The sequence below is a fragment of the Phyllopteryx taeniolatus genome, chromosome 13 (genome assembly GCF_024500385.1).
Source record: "Phyllopteryx taeniolatus isolate TA_2022b chromosome 13, UOR_Ptae_1.2, whole genome shotgun sequence".
Classification (NCBI taxonomy): Eukaryota; Metazoa; Chordata; class Actinopteri; order Syngnathiformes; family Syngnathidae; genus Phyllopteryx; species Phyllopteryx taeniolatus.
The window spans coordinates 464,502-481,128 of record NC_084514.1 but is presented as its reverse complement, the minus strand read 5'-3'; the positions used below and the strand labels follow the sequence as shown (position 1 = coordinate 481,128).

The 16,627-nt window shown below is 44.3% G+C and overlaps 1 protein-coding gene across 5 annotated transcripts in view; it reads right to left on the bottom strand.

Annotated features, from left to right (window-relative positions):
* The window catches only part of LOC133487553 (ryanodine receptor 3-like), a 102,645-nt gene that overhangs the window by 39,250 nt on the left and 46,768 nt on the right, over window positions 1–16,627 (bottom strand). For all 5 annotated transcript variants that reach the window (XM_061794300.1, XM_061794301.1, XM_061794302.1 and 2 more), the window contains 9 exons: window positions 15,990–16,216; window positions 13,398–14,205; window positions 13,010–13,210; window positions 11,745–11,847; window positions 10,214–10,345; window positions 2,934–3,207; window positions 2,728–2,842; window positions 1,274–1,406; window positions 918–1,021 (listed from right to left, as the gene is read on the bottom strand). In XM_061794300.1, the coding sequence (XP_061650284.1) occupies window positions 918–1,021; window positions 1,274–1,406; window positions 2,728–2,842; window positions 2,934–3,207; window positions 10,214–10,345; window positions 11,745–11,847; window positions 13,010–13,210; window positions 13,398–14,205; window positions 15,990–16,216 (2,097 nt within the window). The remainder of the gene's footprint in view (window positions 1–917; window positions 1,022–1,273; window positions 1,407–2,727; window positions 2,843–2,933; window positions 3,208–10,213; window positions 10,346–11,744; window positions 11,848–13,009; window positions 13,211–13,397; window positions 14,206–15,989; window positions 16,217–16,627) is intronic.

Genomic DNA, 16,627 nt, shown 5'->3' with positions numbered 1-16,627 from the left:
ATGTAGGATCTGTATACCTTTTTATGGTGCAACTGTTTTTCTGTTCAACACAGGAGTTTTATATACTCACTCTGTGGTTATTTAAATTGTGATGGATATTTAATGGAAAATGCAGCTGGACAGAGCAAGGTATGAGAGGGTACAGACAGAGAGATAAGGGAACAGAGAAAATAAACAAGTCAACACAGAATGCTGGCTTATAACATTACAACATTGTTACATGGGATTTGGGTTCTATCTGGGACAGTAGTGTTACACCCTGCATGGGAGGGATACAATGAGTAGAAATAGGACAGGACGGGATGAAACAGGGCAGGGGTAATCAACCCAGCAGTGCAACTAGAGTGTGGTAAAAGTGGGTCTGTAGTACCTAAATACTTGTAGAAACTGCAAGCACGAGGAGAGTCCAGGAAGTTCACAAAGTCGTAAGGGTTGTGATTAGGGAGTGGCTCCGCACCAAGCAACTAAATCCCACAGGCGTGTGTCTACGGACAACATGCTACGGAATGAACACCATCACGCAAGCGCATTAATCATCAAAAGTGTCCTGCAGTTGCTGTGCAAACACGGAGGACAGACATCCGAGAGGGAATGGCGGACGAGGCAGCCACTCCAGGGCGGCCCGGTTGACAGGACACAACCCACGCCCCACCAAAGCTATCAGGAGAAGAACACAGGGACCCAGCCACCCCCCCAACACCCGCCACCCCCACCCAACGCCCAGACCGCCCTGCCACCACCACAACCGGGCAGAAAGGAGCTGCGCCCTGGGCTTTGTGTTTACCCACCTCCCACCCTATTAGTACTATGACCATTAGGTCCCCAACTGCCTATCATTGTCCCTGCACTGTGTAAGTATGGCCCTTGTGTGGTGTAGTGTATGAAAATCCTAAAGTGACATTTCCAAAGAGTTCTACCTTGTCCAGATCAGGTTCTTCCAGTGCGAGAGCCAGACCATTGTTGTCCATAACTGAGGAAGCTGCCACATCAAGAGGAGTGGAGCCCCTCATAGCCGGTGAAGCTGCAACACAAAATATACTGTACACTTCAGATTTAACCATACTCTATTTTTCAATAGCATTTTCTGTTGGACATTTTTTTTCGTGTTGTGGGAGACGCCAAACACAGAATAGAATGTTCGGATTTACGACATTTACTACTATAGATTTAATACGTACAAAGTTAAGTTTTGCAGTGCTTCTCAATTCAAATAGTAGTGCAGTTGCTCAATGTGTAAATGTAGCATCTTAAACTTAATTCAAACTTCACCCACCTAGGCCAACACTGCTATTTTCTAGGAGGTAACTTAGGTGGTCAAACATTGCTTTCTGGTTCTGACGACTGATGCGGCAAAAGTAACACAGGAACCGACAACAGCTGGCCACCATCTTGGGGAAGGCTATTTCCTATAGGGTGACAAATACAACGTGGAGTCAAACTGCTATCGAGCTGTGTGATGTTTTTTCCAAACAAGATTAATCAAGTTATCACCAGTTGTTGGTCAAACTAGTAACTGGTAGTAACTTGTAGACATTATGACAATTTGCGAATACCTTGTACATTTATAAACAGTAGTAATGTCTATTTGATTGCCACTGCAGTACAGTACATCCATTTCCAACACTGCTTATCCTCACTAGGGTCGCAGGTATGCTGGAGCCTTTCCCAGAGGCGAGAGGCAAGGTATACCCTGAACTGATTGCCAGCCAATCGCAGGGCACAAACAAACAATCATTCACACTCACATTCACACCTACGGCCAATTTAGAGTCTTAAGCTACCATGCGTGTTTTTGGGATGTGGGAGGAAACCGTAGTACCCGGAGAAAACCCATGAAGGCACGGGGAGAACATGCAAACGCCACACAGGCGAGGCCGGATTTGAACCCAGGTCCTCAGAACTGTGATGCCGCAACAGTACATTGCAGTATTCAATAATATGTTTCTTGTTGCAAATGGTAATTGGACTGCACTTATAGCGCTTTATCTACACTATCACAGTGCCCAAAGAGCTTTACAAAGCCTCACATTCACCTGTTCACACACACATTCATACACCAATTGGCAGTTGCTGCCGTGCAAGGCACTGCTAGGCTAACTGGGAGCAATTTCAGGTTCATTGTCTTGCCCAAGGACACTTTTGGACATGCAGACAGTCGGAGCCGGGATTCGAACCAGCGACACACTCTGCCAATTGAGCCACAGCCGCCCACGTGTTGTTGAAAGTGGTGAAGACCTGCACTGTTTAGCTTACCTTATCTAGCTACATGAGAGATAAATAGAGCTCTACACCACAGTACACTACATTTATAATAATATATAAATAATTTCATGAATAGTGTTCTGTTTCAGCCACATTTGTGCACTCTTATTTTAATGAAGGCAATTTATGATACAACTCTAGTGTTAGTTCTTTGTGCACGTGTGCCTAATGATGTGGCAAGTGAACATAAATAACCACTCAACTACTAGTACTAATGGCTTCATTCCTTGCATATATTTAATCATAATGAAGAGCAAAGAGACTAGACAGCTTCAAGTCACTGGCAAGGTAAATTGTGCCCTTTGCCACCTTCAAGAGAGAGCTCACCTCATTGCTCAGAGCTCACAAAGAAAGGAAAACACTGAAAGAGTACAGAGATAGTCTTAAGCAAGCATCATTATTTCTATGGCAGTCATGCAGTGAAATCTCTGTGGGCCCTTTTAATAGGCAAATGAGCTGTCAAACCTGGGATTTGTCCCCTCCGAGCACATTGACCATGACTTCCATGACAGTCTCATGCATGCCCAGAATTCTCATTAGATTGGGGTGCTGATAGAACACCTTATTGTTCATGATGTCACTGGAAGGGAAAAAAGAGCACTGGTATAAAGTGTGTATCCACGACTAGATTAGAGGTAAAAGCTGATCCACCTGGGAAAAGTTTCACCCACCCAAGTCCATCAATCATGAGCTTCTCTTCCTCTTTCCCCATCCGAACAGAAAGTAGCGATCTGATCTGGCCCAGAGAAGCCAAGAGTTTGATGGTATCCTGGACCGAGGCGGCGCTGATGGTGTAAGTCTTCCTCATGGCCCTGAGCAGCTCACCGATGCTGTCATACTGCCTCCTCAGTAGGCTGAACATCTTCCGCACCAGTTCCGGGTCTTGGATATGACACTCCTGGGCCCAGCTGATCATGGTCTGCGAGATCAACTCCTTCAGGTTGGCTGCAAGAAAAGTTATATGGCATATTTCATGTGTCTAACAAAATGTTAGTTTACATTTTATGGGCAAAGGTATAGGGACATCCATCCATCCATTTTCTTCCGCTTATCCGAGGTCGAGTCGTGGGGGCAGTACCTTTAGCCCAGACTTCCCTCTCCCCAGCCACTTCATCCAGCTCTTCCCGAGGCGTTCCCAGGCCAGCAGGGAGTCATAGTCTCTCCAGCGTGTTCTGGGTTGTGCCTGGGGTCTCCTCCGAGTGGGACGTGCCCGGAACACCTCACCAGGGAGGCGGCCAGGAGGCATCCTAATCAGATGCCCGAGCCACCTCATCTGGCTCCTCTTAATGTGGAGGAGCACCGGCTATACTCTGAGCCCCTCTCGGATGACAGAGCTTCTCACCCTATCTCTAAGTGAGAGCCTGGACACCCTGTGGAAGAAACTCATTTCGGCCGCTTGTATCCGGGATCTTGTTCTTTCGGTCATGACCCACAGCTCGTAACCATCGGTGAGGGTAGGAACGTAGATCAACCAGTAAATTGAGCGCTTCGCCTTTCGGCTGAGCTCTTACTGCACCACAACGGACCGATACAAAGTCCGCATCACTGCAGACACTGCACCGATACGCCTGTCAATCTCCCATTCCATTCTTCCCTCACTTGTGAACAAGACCCCAAGATACTTGAATTCCTCCACTTGGGGCAGGATCCAGACCCAGACCCAGAGGGGGCACTCCACCCTTTTCCGACTGAGGACCATGGTCTCAGATTTGGAGGTGATGAGCTTCATCTCAACCGCTTCACAGCTGTGAACCGCTCCGGTGAAAGTTGGAGACCACGGCTTGATGAAGCCAACAGAACCACATCATTTGCAAAAAGCAGAGATGCAATACTGAGGTCATCAAACCGGACCCCCTTTACGCATCGGCTTCGCCTAGAAATTCTGTCCATAAAAATTATGAACAGACTCAGCAATGGCGTCCACTCGGAGTCAATGTCCCCCGCCTCCTCCTGAGTGTGGGTGAAATTTTGCCGGAGGTGGGAGTTGACAGGGGATTCTGCCACACATTCCCAGCAGATCCTCAAAATATGTTTGGGCCTGCCAGGTCGGACCGGCATCTTCCCCCACCATCGGAGCCAACAAACCACCAGCTGGTGATCAGTTGACAGGTCCGCCCCTCTCTTCATCTGAGTGTCCAAGACATGCGGCCGCAAGTCCGATGACACGACCACAAAGCCGATCATCGAACTGTGGCCTAGGGTGTCCTGGTGACAAGTGCACATGTGGAAACCCTTGTGCTTGAACATGGTGTCTGTTATGGAGAATCCGTGATGAGCACAGAAGTCCAATAACAAAACACCGCTCGGGTTCTGATCGGGGGGGTGGGCATTCCTCCCAATCACACCCTTCCAGGTCTCACTGTAGATGCCCATGTGAGCATGGAATTCTCCCAGCAGAACAATGAAGTCCCAGCGGGAACACTCTCCAGCAAACCCTCCAAGGACTCCAAAAAGGGTGGGTACTCTGAACTGCTGTTTGGTGCATAGGCACAAACAACAGGACAATAAGTAAACCCACACCTGCTCTGCGCCTCTCACCATGGGCAAATCCAGATTGGAAGAGAGTCCAACCCCTCTCAAGAGGACTGGTACCAGAGCCCAAGCCATGTGTGGAGGCGAGCCCGACGATATCGAGTCGGAACTTCTCGACCTCAAAAACCAGCTCGGGCTCCTTCCCTGCCAGATAGGTGACGTTCCACATCCTTAGAGCCAGCTTCTGGAGGCAGGGATCAAATCGGCAAGGTCCCTGCCTTCGGCCACCGCCAAGCTCGCACTGCAGCCGACCCCTATCGACCCTGCCACAAGTGGTGAGTCCATGGGACGGGGGACCCACGTTACCCTTTCGGGCTGTGCCCAGTCTGGACCCATGGGTGCAGGCCCAGCTACCAGGCGCTCACCTTCGAGCCCCACCTCCAGGCCTGGCTCCAGAGGGGGGCCCCAGTGACCCGCGTCCGGGCAAGGGAAAACTAAGTCCAGTGTTTGTTGTCATCATAAGGGGTCTTTGAGCCGTGCTTTGTCTGGTCCCTCACCGAGCACCTGTTTGTCATGCGTGACCCTGCTAGGGAGATAAAGCCCCAGACAACTTAGCTCCTACACACAAACCCCTCCACCACGATAAGTTGACGGCTCAAGGGATATAGGGACATATAGGGACATCTGGGCATGAATAATTAGAACGGCAAACTACATTTTTCTTTTATATCCACTGACACTGACATCGAAGACTATGGCCCGAAGAATCCGCCCAAACTGGGCCTTTGTAAAACCCACCAAAAGAAGAGCCTCCAAACCTGAGCCTGAAGACAAACAGTAGGCAGAATGTGATGGTCCCCTACGTGACTGGTTTGTCAAAGTAACTCAGAAGGATTTTTAGCCCCATTAGTGAAAATAATACTTTGCGTGGTTTTCCAGCACTGCTTAACCCTCTCGGGCACAAGGTTCATCAGAGCTTCACAGGCTGCCAAGAAGAAATCACCGAAAAAGAGTCTTAAAAGTTATAGGAAACTACTGCATTTTACTTCAGCTGAGTATCTCGCACTTCTCCAGCCTACGCTATTAAAAGAGGGGCAATTTCAACATTGTCAGCGATACTGTATTTTCTCTACTCTGTGACAAAGAAACCCTAAACAACATTTGCAGTAAGCAGAGGAGGACAAGTTGCATACGGTGCAATATTTTGCCTCTGGAATTAGATACATTTTCTAGAACACAGTAAAGGTAGTTTTTCATGTCATCATGTTGTTCTGTGACGGACAGAATTTTACACTTTTTTTTTTGGCTGACTAAACAGTGAGATATTTACTCAGAGGCATCAAAAAAAAACATTATAATTAGGTGACCTATTTTAAAACCCATGTGACAGTTTGCCTATTTTGTTTTGTTTTTTTGGGCGGGATTTCCCAAACTGTATTTGAGCTGGCTTTCAATCGGTTGTGCATGTTACTGTATTTTTGTGGGTCTGGTATGAAGGATCACCTAGGAGTTTTGTGGATGTTAGAGATGAAGCAGTAGCTTTGTCAGAAAGATAAATAGTGGCATTTCTTCCTTTTGGCAAAAAAAAAGCCTCACAACACCAGATTCTCATTCTTTTACACTATTGTCCACACACTAGTCACTCTCCCTGCAGACACACAGATCTGACTATACATTTACATTGAAGGAGCTCAGTTCTTTCCCCTTCCCCCTCCATCGCAAGTGATCATAATTAATCCTGATCCTAGCCATCCAACAACAACAAAAAAGACATAAAATCTAATTTGAATTAAACAATACACATAAAATAGTGGCTTGCAATTGTTATATTAGCATCTACATTTCGGAACTGGACACGATTTGTCCCTGTTTATTGGGATTTCCAAGTGTAAAATATTGAATTACTTTGAGTTGGGTTACTCTGGGTACCAATCAAGAGATACGGGGCCAACTAATATTGTTACATTATTGAAATGACCTGTATCTGACCCAAAGTCAACCATTGAGAAACTGACGAAGTAGCCAAGAAACGGATTACAACAAATCTGTTAGAAGACTTAAATAATGGCCATGCAACTGTGCATCCAATGGAGTTCGGATTTAGTCAATTCCATTCAACAGAGACATCTACCTGATATTTCCGAGAGAACATTAAGAGTTTGTTGGATTGTTGGTTGGATTTCTTGATTTAAAGTGTGCTTTTGAAGCCATTAATCATGTTGTGTTTATTGCTAAAATAACTAATTTCAACTTCTCAAATCGTGCCCTATGCTTGATGAAATCATACCTGTCAGACAAAAAACAGGCAGTTCAAATTGGTGATTCACTGTCTTCATACCTTACTTGTTCTGCTGGCGTACCACAGGGCTCAATACTGGGTCCTGTCAGTCTTTTTCAATAACTTACCAAATGTCTGAAGAAATACAAAAATTCAACTGCTATATATGCTGATGACACTATATTATACTGTCGTGCCAACTCAAAACAAGAAGCAGCCACGAGAAGGAGACATGGTTATCCCATTGGTTTCAATCAAGGAGTAAACATTTTAATACAAAAAAAAAAGCAGTTTGTACGTTTTTCTCCCAACAACCAGCAGAGGGACAGCAATCAAGAGTCTTGGTGGGTGGAGAAAGAGTTGAACACTTTGGTGGTGGTTGAACACGTTAAGTACCCTGGGGAAATCTTTGATTCCAACCTCAATTTTAAGCAATTAAAAAATAAATTATAAGAATAAATAATAAAAAAATAAAGTAAATAATGGGACTTTACTTCAGGGTTAGGGTTAAGCCTAACCCTAAAATACAATGAAAAAAAATCATATAAGACTGTTTTTTATTATGGAGTCAGCAAAGACCTATATGCATTCAATATTTACTCACAGTTCCTAATGTTATACAACATGGTCACATACATCAGAGAGTGCTATAAAACCAATCAAGTCTCCCTTCATAAGGACTCTCAAAATACTAGGCAAAAAAACTATACATTACCATTACAGTAGTATTGTTAATAAGTACAAGAGCTTGGACTGTGGTAGCTACCAGTTGCTTTTTGATGTCTGCCTCATCTATAAAGTTCTGATTGGACTAGCCCCTCCACCATTACAGGACTTCATACAGAAAAAGAAATCTAGAGTAAACACCAGAGCAATGATTACAGGAGAATACAATGCCGCAGAACGAAACAACCAAAAGAATCGGGTCACGGAACTCACTGCCAAGTCATGTTAGAGACTGTGATAATTGCACCACCTGCAAACAGACCCTCAAGCAAACCAGGCCTGCTCTCACGGGTAAACCTTTCTTCTTTTCTGTTATATGTATGAATTTTAAACTATGCAGAATAAAGAAAAAGAAAACACTCCCACTACCAAACTGACAAACAGAAAAGCTTACAAACACACATTTACAACTGATGGTAAACTTGTTTGCAAGAGAATTCAAGAAAAACAGCCTTGCTGCAGTGATTCAATTCCATCCGTACATCCATTTTCTACCGCTTATTCGAGGTCGGGTCGCGGGGACAGTAGCTTTAGCAGGGACGCCCAGAGTTTCCGCTCCCCAGCCACTTCATCCAGCTCTTCCGGTGGGATCCCGAGGCGTTACCAGGCCGGCCGAGAGACATAGTCTCTCCAGCGTGTCCTGGGTCGTCCCCGGGGTCTCCTTCCAGTGGGACCTGCCCGGAACACCTCACCAGGGAGGGGTCCGGGAGGCATCTGAATCAGATGCCCCAGCCACCTCATCTGGCTCCTCTCAATGTGGAGGAGCAGCGGCTCTACTCTGAGCCCCTCCCGGATGACCGAGCTTCTCACCCTATCTCTAAGGGAGAGCCCGGATACCCTGCAGAGGAAACTCATTTCGGCCGCTTGTATCCGGGATCTCATTTTTTCGGTCACAACCCACAGCTCGTGACCATAGGTGAGGGTAGGAACGTAGATCGACCGGTAAATCGATCGAGAGCTTCGTCTTTCGGCTCAGTTCCTTCTTTATCGCGACGGACAGCTACAGAGTCCGCATCACTGCAGACGCTGCACTGATCCGCCTGTCGATGTCCCGTTCCATTCTTCCCTCACTCGTGAACAAGACCCCAAGATACTTGAACTCTTCCACTTGGGTCAGGATCACATCCCCGACCCGGAGAGGGCACGCCACCCTTTTCTGACTGAGGACCATGGTCTCAGATTTGGATGTGCTGATTCTCATACCAGCCGCTTCACACTCATTCAATTCTTCATCAGTTATTCCGCTGCGCTTCACTCAGTTTCTGGAGCCAGCAGTTGTTGCTGAAGTAGACATTTCTGAAGTGCAGCTGCCACAAAAACTAGTACTCTGATCAATCGGCCATTATGTAAGACCCCTCACAGTCTTTTATGAACAAATGTCCACTCCTCCACTTCAATCATCCCTTACACCTTCAGTATATTGGCAGTCCACATTTTGTTGCAGGATGAGCAATATAGCTAATAGATTATGTGAACTGTTTCTTGATCAATTATGTTTAGTGTTGCCAGATAACATGTAGTTCCATACATTTTTTAGTTGAGATAAAGGCTTTGCAAAAGATTTGATACAGTATCTAGAAATGGGAAGTTATTTACGATTTGATAAATGATGCCAAATATCCGTCATGATGATTACGAGCTAAATGGTAAAATGCACATTTCACCAGTTATGTAATCATTTAAAATGAGCTTCTTAATAGGAGGTCATCAAAGTTCCATTGAAGATGGAAAAGGAATGCCTGTTTGTCCAGGAACTGAGCGTGCTGTGATGGTGCTACAACACCGCATTTGGTGTACCACTATCACAGCTTGTCTCTTGCTTTAATCAGGTGAAAGTGTTTTGTTTTTATTCCCCCCAACAAAATGTTGAATGATGCTCTTCGCGGATGTAGTGGCCACCATTAGCATAATGGAATTGAAAAGAAATTGAAAAAGGAAATCACTGCTACCCACGCGAGTCAGCTCACAGGGCACCTTTTCACACATTTTTTTTGAAGCATTGTTACTTTGCAGTTGCGTTTTTACTATGCTACATCGCTTTTTGAAGCCCTTATACCCCCACTAGCCTTGCTGAAAGTAATTTTGTGAGACTAATAACGATTTTTGTTCTGATCACGTTGTCCATGCAGAAATTCTCATTTTCACAAACAATTACCTTTTCCTCAAATGCTCAGTATTTTTATCTTAAAACTTTAGTAGTTTAGCCATCTAATTAATGGTTTTCTTCCTGGATGCAGAGGTTTTCTCCCAGCTGATGAAATATATGATCTTCTGTTGCCATTGATTGGAGTGTGGTTGTATTAAATGTTGTCTGAAAGAATCATTGGTACAAGCACTGATTGGCGTGCCAAATCGTATCATTAGGGTATTGCATCATGTCAGCAGTTAATTGGCAACACCAGCGAGTCTTCCAGATAATCAGAAAAAAATATACTGTATATACTTCAAAACCCCTATGAATGAATATATTCTCACATGGTGCAGCTTGTTCCTTTTCCAACGGTTGTTCACTTTTATGAGCTTGTCCTTTGATTTTGTTCACTAGTGTGAGAAGGCGGCCTTTAATAGATGTATCTTGCTCATCCGCGTCTTCCTCCATCGGAATTCCTACAAAACAAATAGACACAGGATAAACACGATGTGAAATCTCGGGTCAAGATAAACCTCCTATGTGGGTTATACAAGTCATATGTATGATGTGTGTTGCTGGAGGACCACTATCTCATGTTTGTGGATAATTCCACAAAGTTAATTGCTTCTCTTCATGGAGGGAGCCGTGACAGGTTGGTGTTGTACTGCCGGACTAAAGCTGCCATTAGATTGGTTGTACCACACAGTTCCTGGCAGTTCAAATATTTAGAGGCACTGAACTCGACCTCCTCTGCTGAGATGCAAAAAGACAAAAGTAAATGATACATCCTGGCTAAATGCAATAGTGAGTGTCACAATTTCAGCATAGGATTCATTGAAACCACTCTTAGTTATGTTGAATGCCTCACATTGAGGCCTCACAGATGCTACTTTTTGGTATGACATATTTTAGCTTCTAGACCTTTCAGCTTGTTTTAAGGTCACATACCACATTTGCTCCAGAGGATATTTATTTACTTAATTGCAGCTGGTATCACATATTTATTTGAAGAAGATGATTACGGATTCTTAAATAAAAGAATGTAAAAATGACAATATAATATGATTTGAATTAATATTATACATAATAACAAATCAAAAATCATATGCTTTGATCATTAACCTGCATCATGAAATAAATTCTGTAGTACCCCACCTCCCCTCGCAGTGTGGCCTTTTCATGCCAAACTGTATATTTTTAAATCTGTGTGTAAATCTAATTCTTGAGATGAAGAGAACATGCTTGCATTTTCTGGCAACGCAAGCACGTTCTGGTACAACAGAAGGGTTAGTGCAGTGTTTCCCACCTTAAAGTGTGACTCTACAGTATTTTGTTTGCAGACTTTTTTTTTGTATTTTACTTTTGGACTTTGTATTTTCATCTATTTGTGATTTGATTTGATTTTTTCTATACTCATTGTTGTCCCTCAAGTGGAAATTTAACTCACACTCCGATGTATACTTTGTGTTACACACCACGCGTAAAACCAGCTCACGCACATGCAGGTATGCAAGTCGAGATTCAGAGTAAAAGAGGTGCGCAAAGAGTGCTGCGCCACTTGAGCTGAGTTGGTGAGGACGATGGCTTGCTCAAGGGCATTTCGACAGTTGGCAGCAAGCACACTAGCATCTCTCAACAACTAGCTGACTTTTTCTCTTGTCGTTTTTTTATATTTTTGTCCGTAGCTGGATTCAAACCTACATCCTCCAACTCTGAGGTCCAAGCCCCTTACAGGCTGAGCAAGCACCAAGTTGAAACAGCACTTTTACCAGAGTACTGTGTCTGCAGTAGAGTGTCAGTACTTTTGCCATCTCTGGCAGAGCGTCATTCAGAACATTATGAAGGAATGCTAAATTCTAGTTATCTCCAGCTCACCACAGTGTAGCTGCAGCTGATTGTGAAAATCATAAAGCTCCCCCTGGATCTCTGAAGGACACGGACAGTCGTCGCCAGTGCTGAAGGTCAGCAGCATGTTGATCTAAAATAACAACAACAACAACAAAATATCCACTCATAATATGATTATTTATTATTAATAAATAATCATATTTATTATTTATAATATTAATTGTTCTCAAGACTGAGTGGAGAATGATTTATGCTAAAATGAAATTGCTCAAGTGCTGATTTCAGCACTCACTGAATACAGAAGACCATGACAATTCATTAAAGCACAGTCCTCTGTATGCAGCTGTGACCCCCAAGGGAGTTGTGAATTTTTGTTAGTGTGTACGTGTGCGCGCGCGCGTGCATGCACTGCAATTAAACACTGCATGTGCCTTGAAAATTGTGTGGATTCAAATAGTTCAGGAGCATTTTATTTGTAGCAAGGACGAGCTACTACACGCCAACTTGGCTGTGAGTCCACAATTAAAGAATTCAATGATTTAAAAAAACAAAAAAATGATTTAAAAAAAAAAACAGTTGGGAGTTTGAGTGTTGGCAGCTAAATTAGTGATGTATGTGGAAAATGACATAAGTTATGTCAAATGTCGCTCATGAATCATTTAGTTCGAGAGTCAATGCTGCACGCTTGTCTGTGGTCAGTGACATGAACATGAATGTGTGCACGTGTGTTTTACAATTTATTGTACCTGACGTCTTGGACGCAAATCTCTTTTAACGATTGCAAAAAGTCCCAAATAGTCAAATAATGCACGTTGCAACTGGACATTTTGAACTGTTACTGTGTGCGTATTTATTCAGTGTTGACACCTTTGGAAACCAAACGTTAAACGTTAAATGTTGCAAAATGGGGTTAGTATAATGTTGCTGACATTAAAAAAAAAAACTCACCAGCCACGTAATTTGATATGTCTGCACAGTAGCAAATATTCTGCCTTTCCAAAAATAATGCTGCCCAATATGTATATTTCTTATTGTAGGGCAGTGGTATGTAGCAGCACCGCATTCTAATTAGACGTGCTTGTAGTATTTTGGCCCACTCATTTAACTAGATGAAGGAACCGAAATAAGAATAATAACAGCGAACAATACTTCATAAAATGATTGATGAATAATATGAATGATGAGAACAATGAAATGTCTGGCGAGTCTGCGGAATCTCTGCAATACAGTAACTGTGATTATTGTAATTAGGATTGTATGAGCGCTGGAGCGACGGCATCAAGTGGCCACACCTGTTCTTGGGGAGGCGAGCGGAACTCCTTGGTCTTCTTTGCCGTTACAGCAGCGGACATATTAAGGGCGAGCATCAGTTCGTTGTATCTGAATTTTTGGTTGTACTGCAGCTTGGAGACAAAGTTGTCAGAAAAGGACACGATGGCTTCGATGCGGTGCTTGAGCTCACAGTCGCAGAAATAGTGCAGCAGCTCACACATCTGTTGGGTTGACAATGGCAAGACAAATGTGTCAGGTCTGTGCTTTGTAAATCCAGGTCTCTTGTATTATGTCGTTTAACCTTCTACGACCGAAAGGTCAACTGTATAATACATTCCTGTTGACGCAATGGACAGGTGTCCATATCGTGTACATAAACATAATCTGCCTATGTGTGCATGTTATCACCTGACGTTTTACAGGTTCAGGCAGTCTTTTTTCCAGAAGTCCTTTCATTGGCTGTTTTGCCTCTTTGGCTGCCTCTTCTTCTCCAGCTTCCACTGCCTTCTCCTCCGTCTCCGCTAGTCCTTCTTTGTCATTCGTACCGATGCGTCCTCCCTCGTGTGTCTCCCTAAATACATTAGGGTCAATGAGAAGTAAGATTTTGTGAACATCCTCACTCCCGAGGATGCCCATCGTAAGCAACGTGCTGATGAGCTTCAGGATTGGCACGAACTGGGACTCTACACCTCCTCCCACGGGATCACGGATGTAGTGGCCACCACCTTGGACCGCCTCGGTCAGCATTGAAATAGATTTTTCTTTTAATGCATCCAGTGGGATCTGGGGACTGTACAGATGATGCTCCCGTTTGGTGTTGACAAAACAGGGAGGTGCAAAGTTGAGGCGGGGCTTGAGCGATGTACTGAGCCCTACCCCAGGGGGCGAGTGCTTTTTGGAAGCATTGGAGAAGAGACGGATAGAGCGTGTCTCTGCTGTGACCGGGATAATGAACTCATCTTTCATCATGAGTCTTGCACCTTTGGCTGTCTCCAGATGGATGCTGATGAGAAGATTGTAAAATCCCTCTCGTAACATGCCAGACAAGTACTGGTTGTCAATGGTATATAGCAGCTGGGATTGGTCTAAGTGACTGCAGAGGGCATGGGCCACACGGGTGTTGCCCAGAGCACAGAGGGCGCAGTAAAGCTTCAAGGTATGGTAGTGGAACTCCCTCATGTCCTCCTGCTCGGACAGTTCCATGATGTCCACGCACCTTTGAATAGAAACAAAATGTGCATATTGGAAATCAGAAACAGTTCTAGGAAAAATCTCATGAAACTCTATTTAAACTCTTTACTGTCTGATGACAACCGTCCGTGTATGTCAGAGTTTTTTTCAGGAGCTAGGCTGTTTTCTTAAAAGTATGTCAACTCACACCAAGTGTTATTGGACAGAAGTATTAATATGAATCTTAATGTATATTTTCACAGCGATTAGAATATGTAGCATGTGTTTCATGTTCTAAAAATGTATAAGTGAACCTAGAACAATATCCATGTCAAAGGCATTCATCTGTAATAACGGCTCCATCGATGAAGATGGAGTCTCGAGTCTCAGACTCCCGTCGGTTGTATTTTACATTCAAAAGTCTGATCCCGAAAGTGGGGGGAGACACATCGATTTTTGACATCTTAAACAATTTTTGAAATGTGAGATGATGATCACACATGATCAGGAAAAAAAATGGCCATGTGTGTGTTCACGTCTTACATAGCTGCTCCAAAATAAATAATGACAATAATCCATCCATCCATCCATCCATTGTCCGTACCGCTTCTCCTCACGAGGATCGCGAGCATGCTGGAGCCGATCCCAGCTGACTCTGGGCAAGAGGCGGGGTTGACCCTGATAGAAACAAACATTCACATTCAAACCTACGGACAATTTAGAGTCTTCACTTAACCTACCACCTCAATTGGCTGGCAACCGAAGATAGCTAGGATAGGCTCAAGCATGCCTGCGAGCCTAGTGAGGATAAGTGGCACAGAAAATGGAGGGATGGCTGGACTTAACCTACCATTTATGTTTTTGGGATGTGGGAGGAAACCGGAGTACCCAGACAAAACCCACATAGGCATACGGAGAACATGCAAACTCCACAAAGGGGGGGGGGGGGCCGAGATTTGAACCCTGGTCCTCAGAACTGCGGCACGGTGGGTGACTGGTTAGAGCTTGTGCCTCACAGTTCTGAGGACTGGGGTTCAATCCCCGGCCCCGCCTGTGTGGAGTTTGCATTTTCTCCCCGTGCCTGCGTGGGTTTTCTCCGGGGTCTCCGGTTTCCTCCCACATCCCACAAACATGCGTGGTAGGTTGATTGAAGACTCTAAATTGCCCGTAGGTGCGAATGGTTGTTTGTTTGTATGTGCCCTGCGATTGGCTGGCAACCAGTTCAGGGTGTACGCCGCCTCCTGCCCGATGACAGCTGGGACAGGCTCCAGCACGCCCGCGGCCCGCGTGAGGAGAAGCGGCTCAGAGAATGGATGAATGGATTATTATTAGATGTTATTGTTATTATCATATAATAATAATACTATATTTACTATATACTATATTATTAGTATTATTATTATGGTTGATACAGGGTATCTGGACTGCCAGAACATACAAAGAAGACACAAACACATAAGGATTTGCGATCATAAATATTGAATAGTTTGAACATTTAGGCTTGTCTGCCTTGAAGCATTTCCGAGCAGATCTGAGAGTAACAATGACCCTCATACAACGCACAGGCGCACACCACAGTAAATTGGATAATCGTCAGACAGAATCCAAAAATCAGGTCTTTGTCGACTTGGATCAGATGGAGGAAAAATGCTCCAATTTGGTTATGTGCGTACCCAAATTGCTTGGAAAGCAAATTGGCATCCTTCGAGCAATAAGTCTCAATTTCTATACTTGTAAATACAAGTGGCACAGTAGTAGTTCAGTTTGCTTTGGAGAGAAGTAACCAGAACTGTAGCAACTTAGCCAAAATCAGCAATAAAATAAGTATACCTGTTCTCCTCAGGTATGTGAACTGCCATCATCTGCAGAGGCTCCACACATTGGACGGGCCATCCGTGTCGCTCGCTGACCCTGGCCGTTTCTACTTTGAGGAAGGTGTTTGGCATGCGGCTCCACAACACCGCATTGATGGTCTGGACGTCAAGACGAGGTGGACACTGAGGCACCGGGTTCTTATGTTCACTTTTAAAAATGGCTGATGACAGTGGCATGGCGTTCTGTACAGGGGTGCGTCACATTTGGGCAGTTAGAGAGCTCCGCGCGTGGAGTGACCATCCACAATAAAAACACTTTCAAGATGAAAATAATTTGGAACTTTCTGAAGTATGATGGAGTTACAGTATGTGAATGACTTATCCTTTGAGTCTACCCTTTTTCCGACAAGTACCCATCTTGTTACTGCAACCTTTAGCAGCTTATGAAGACATTAGAATGCTAAATGGGGGCCTGTCTGCGCGGGTCAAGAGTGAGCAATTTCCTGTGTGTGTGTTTGCGAGAGATAGAAATAGAGAGAGTGATCAGGATCTTCCCTTAAAACCACATTTCCATCAAGTGGTACGCTTTACTTTATGATAGTAGTACTTTTGCTTTTTTTTTTTTTTTTTTTTTTTTTGCAATTCCGCTCTCAA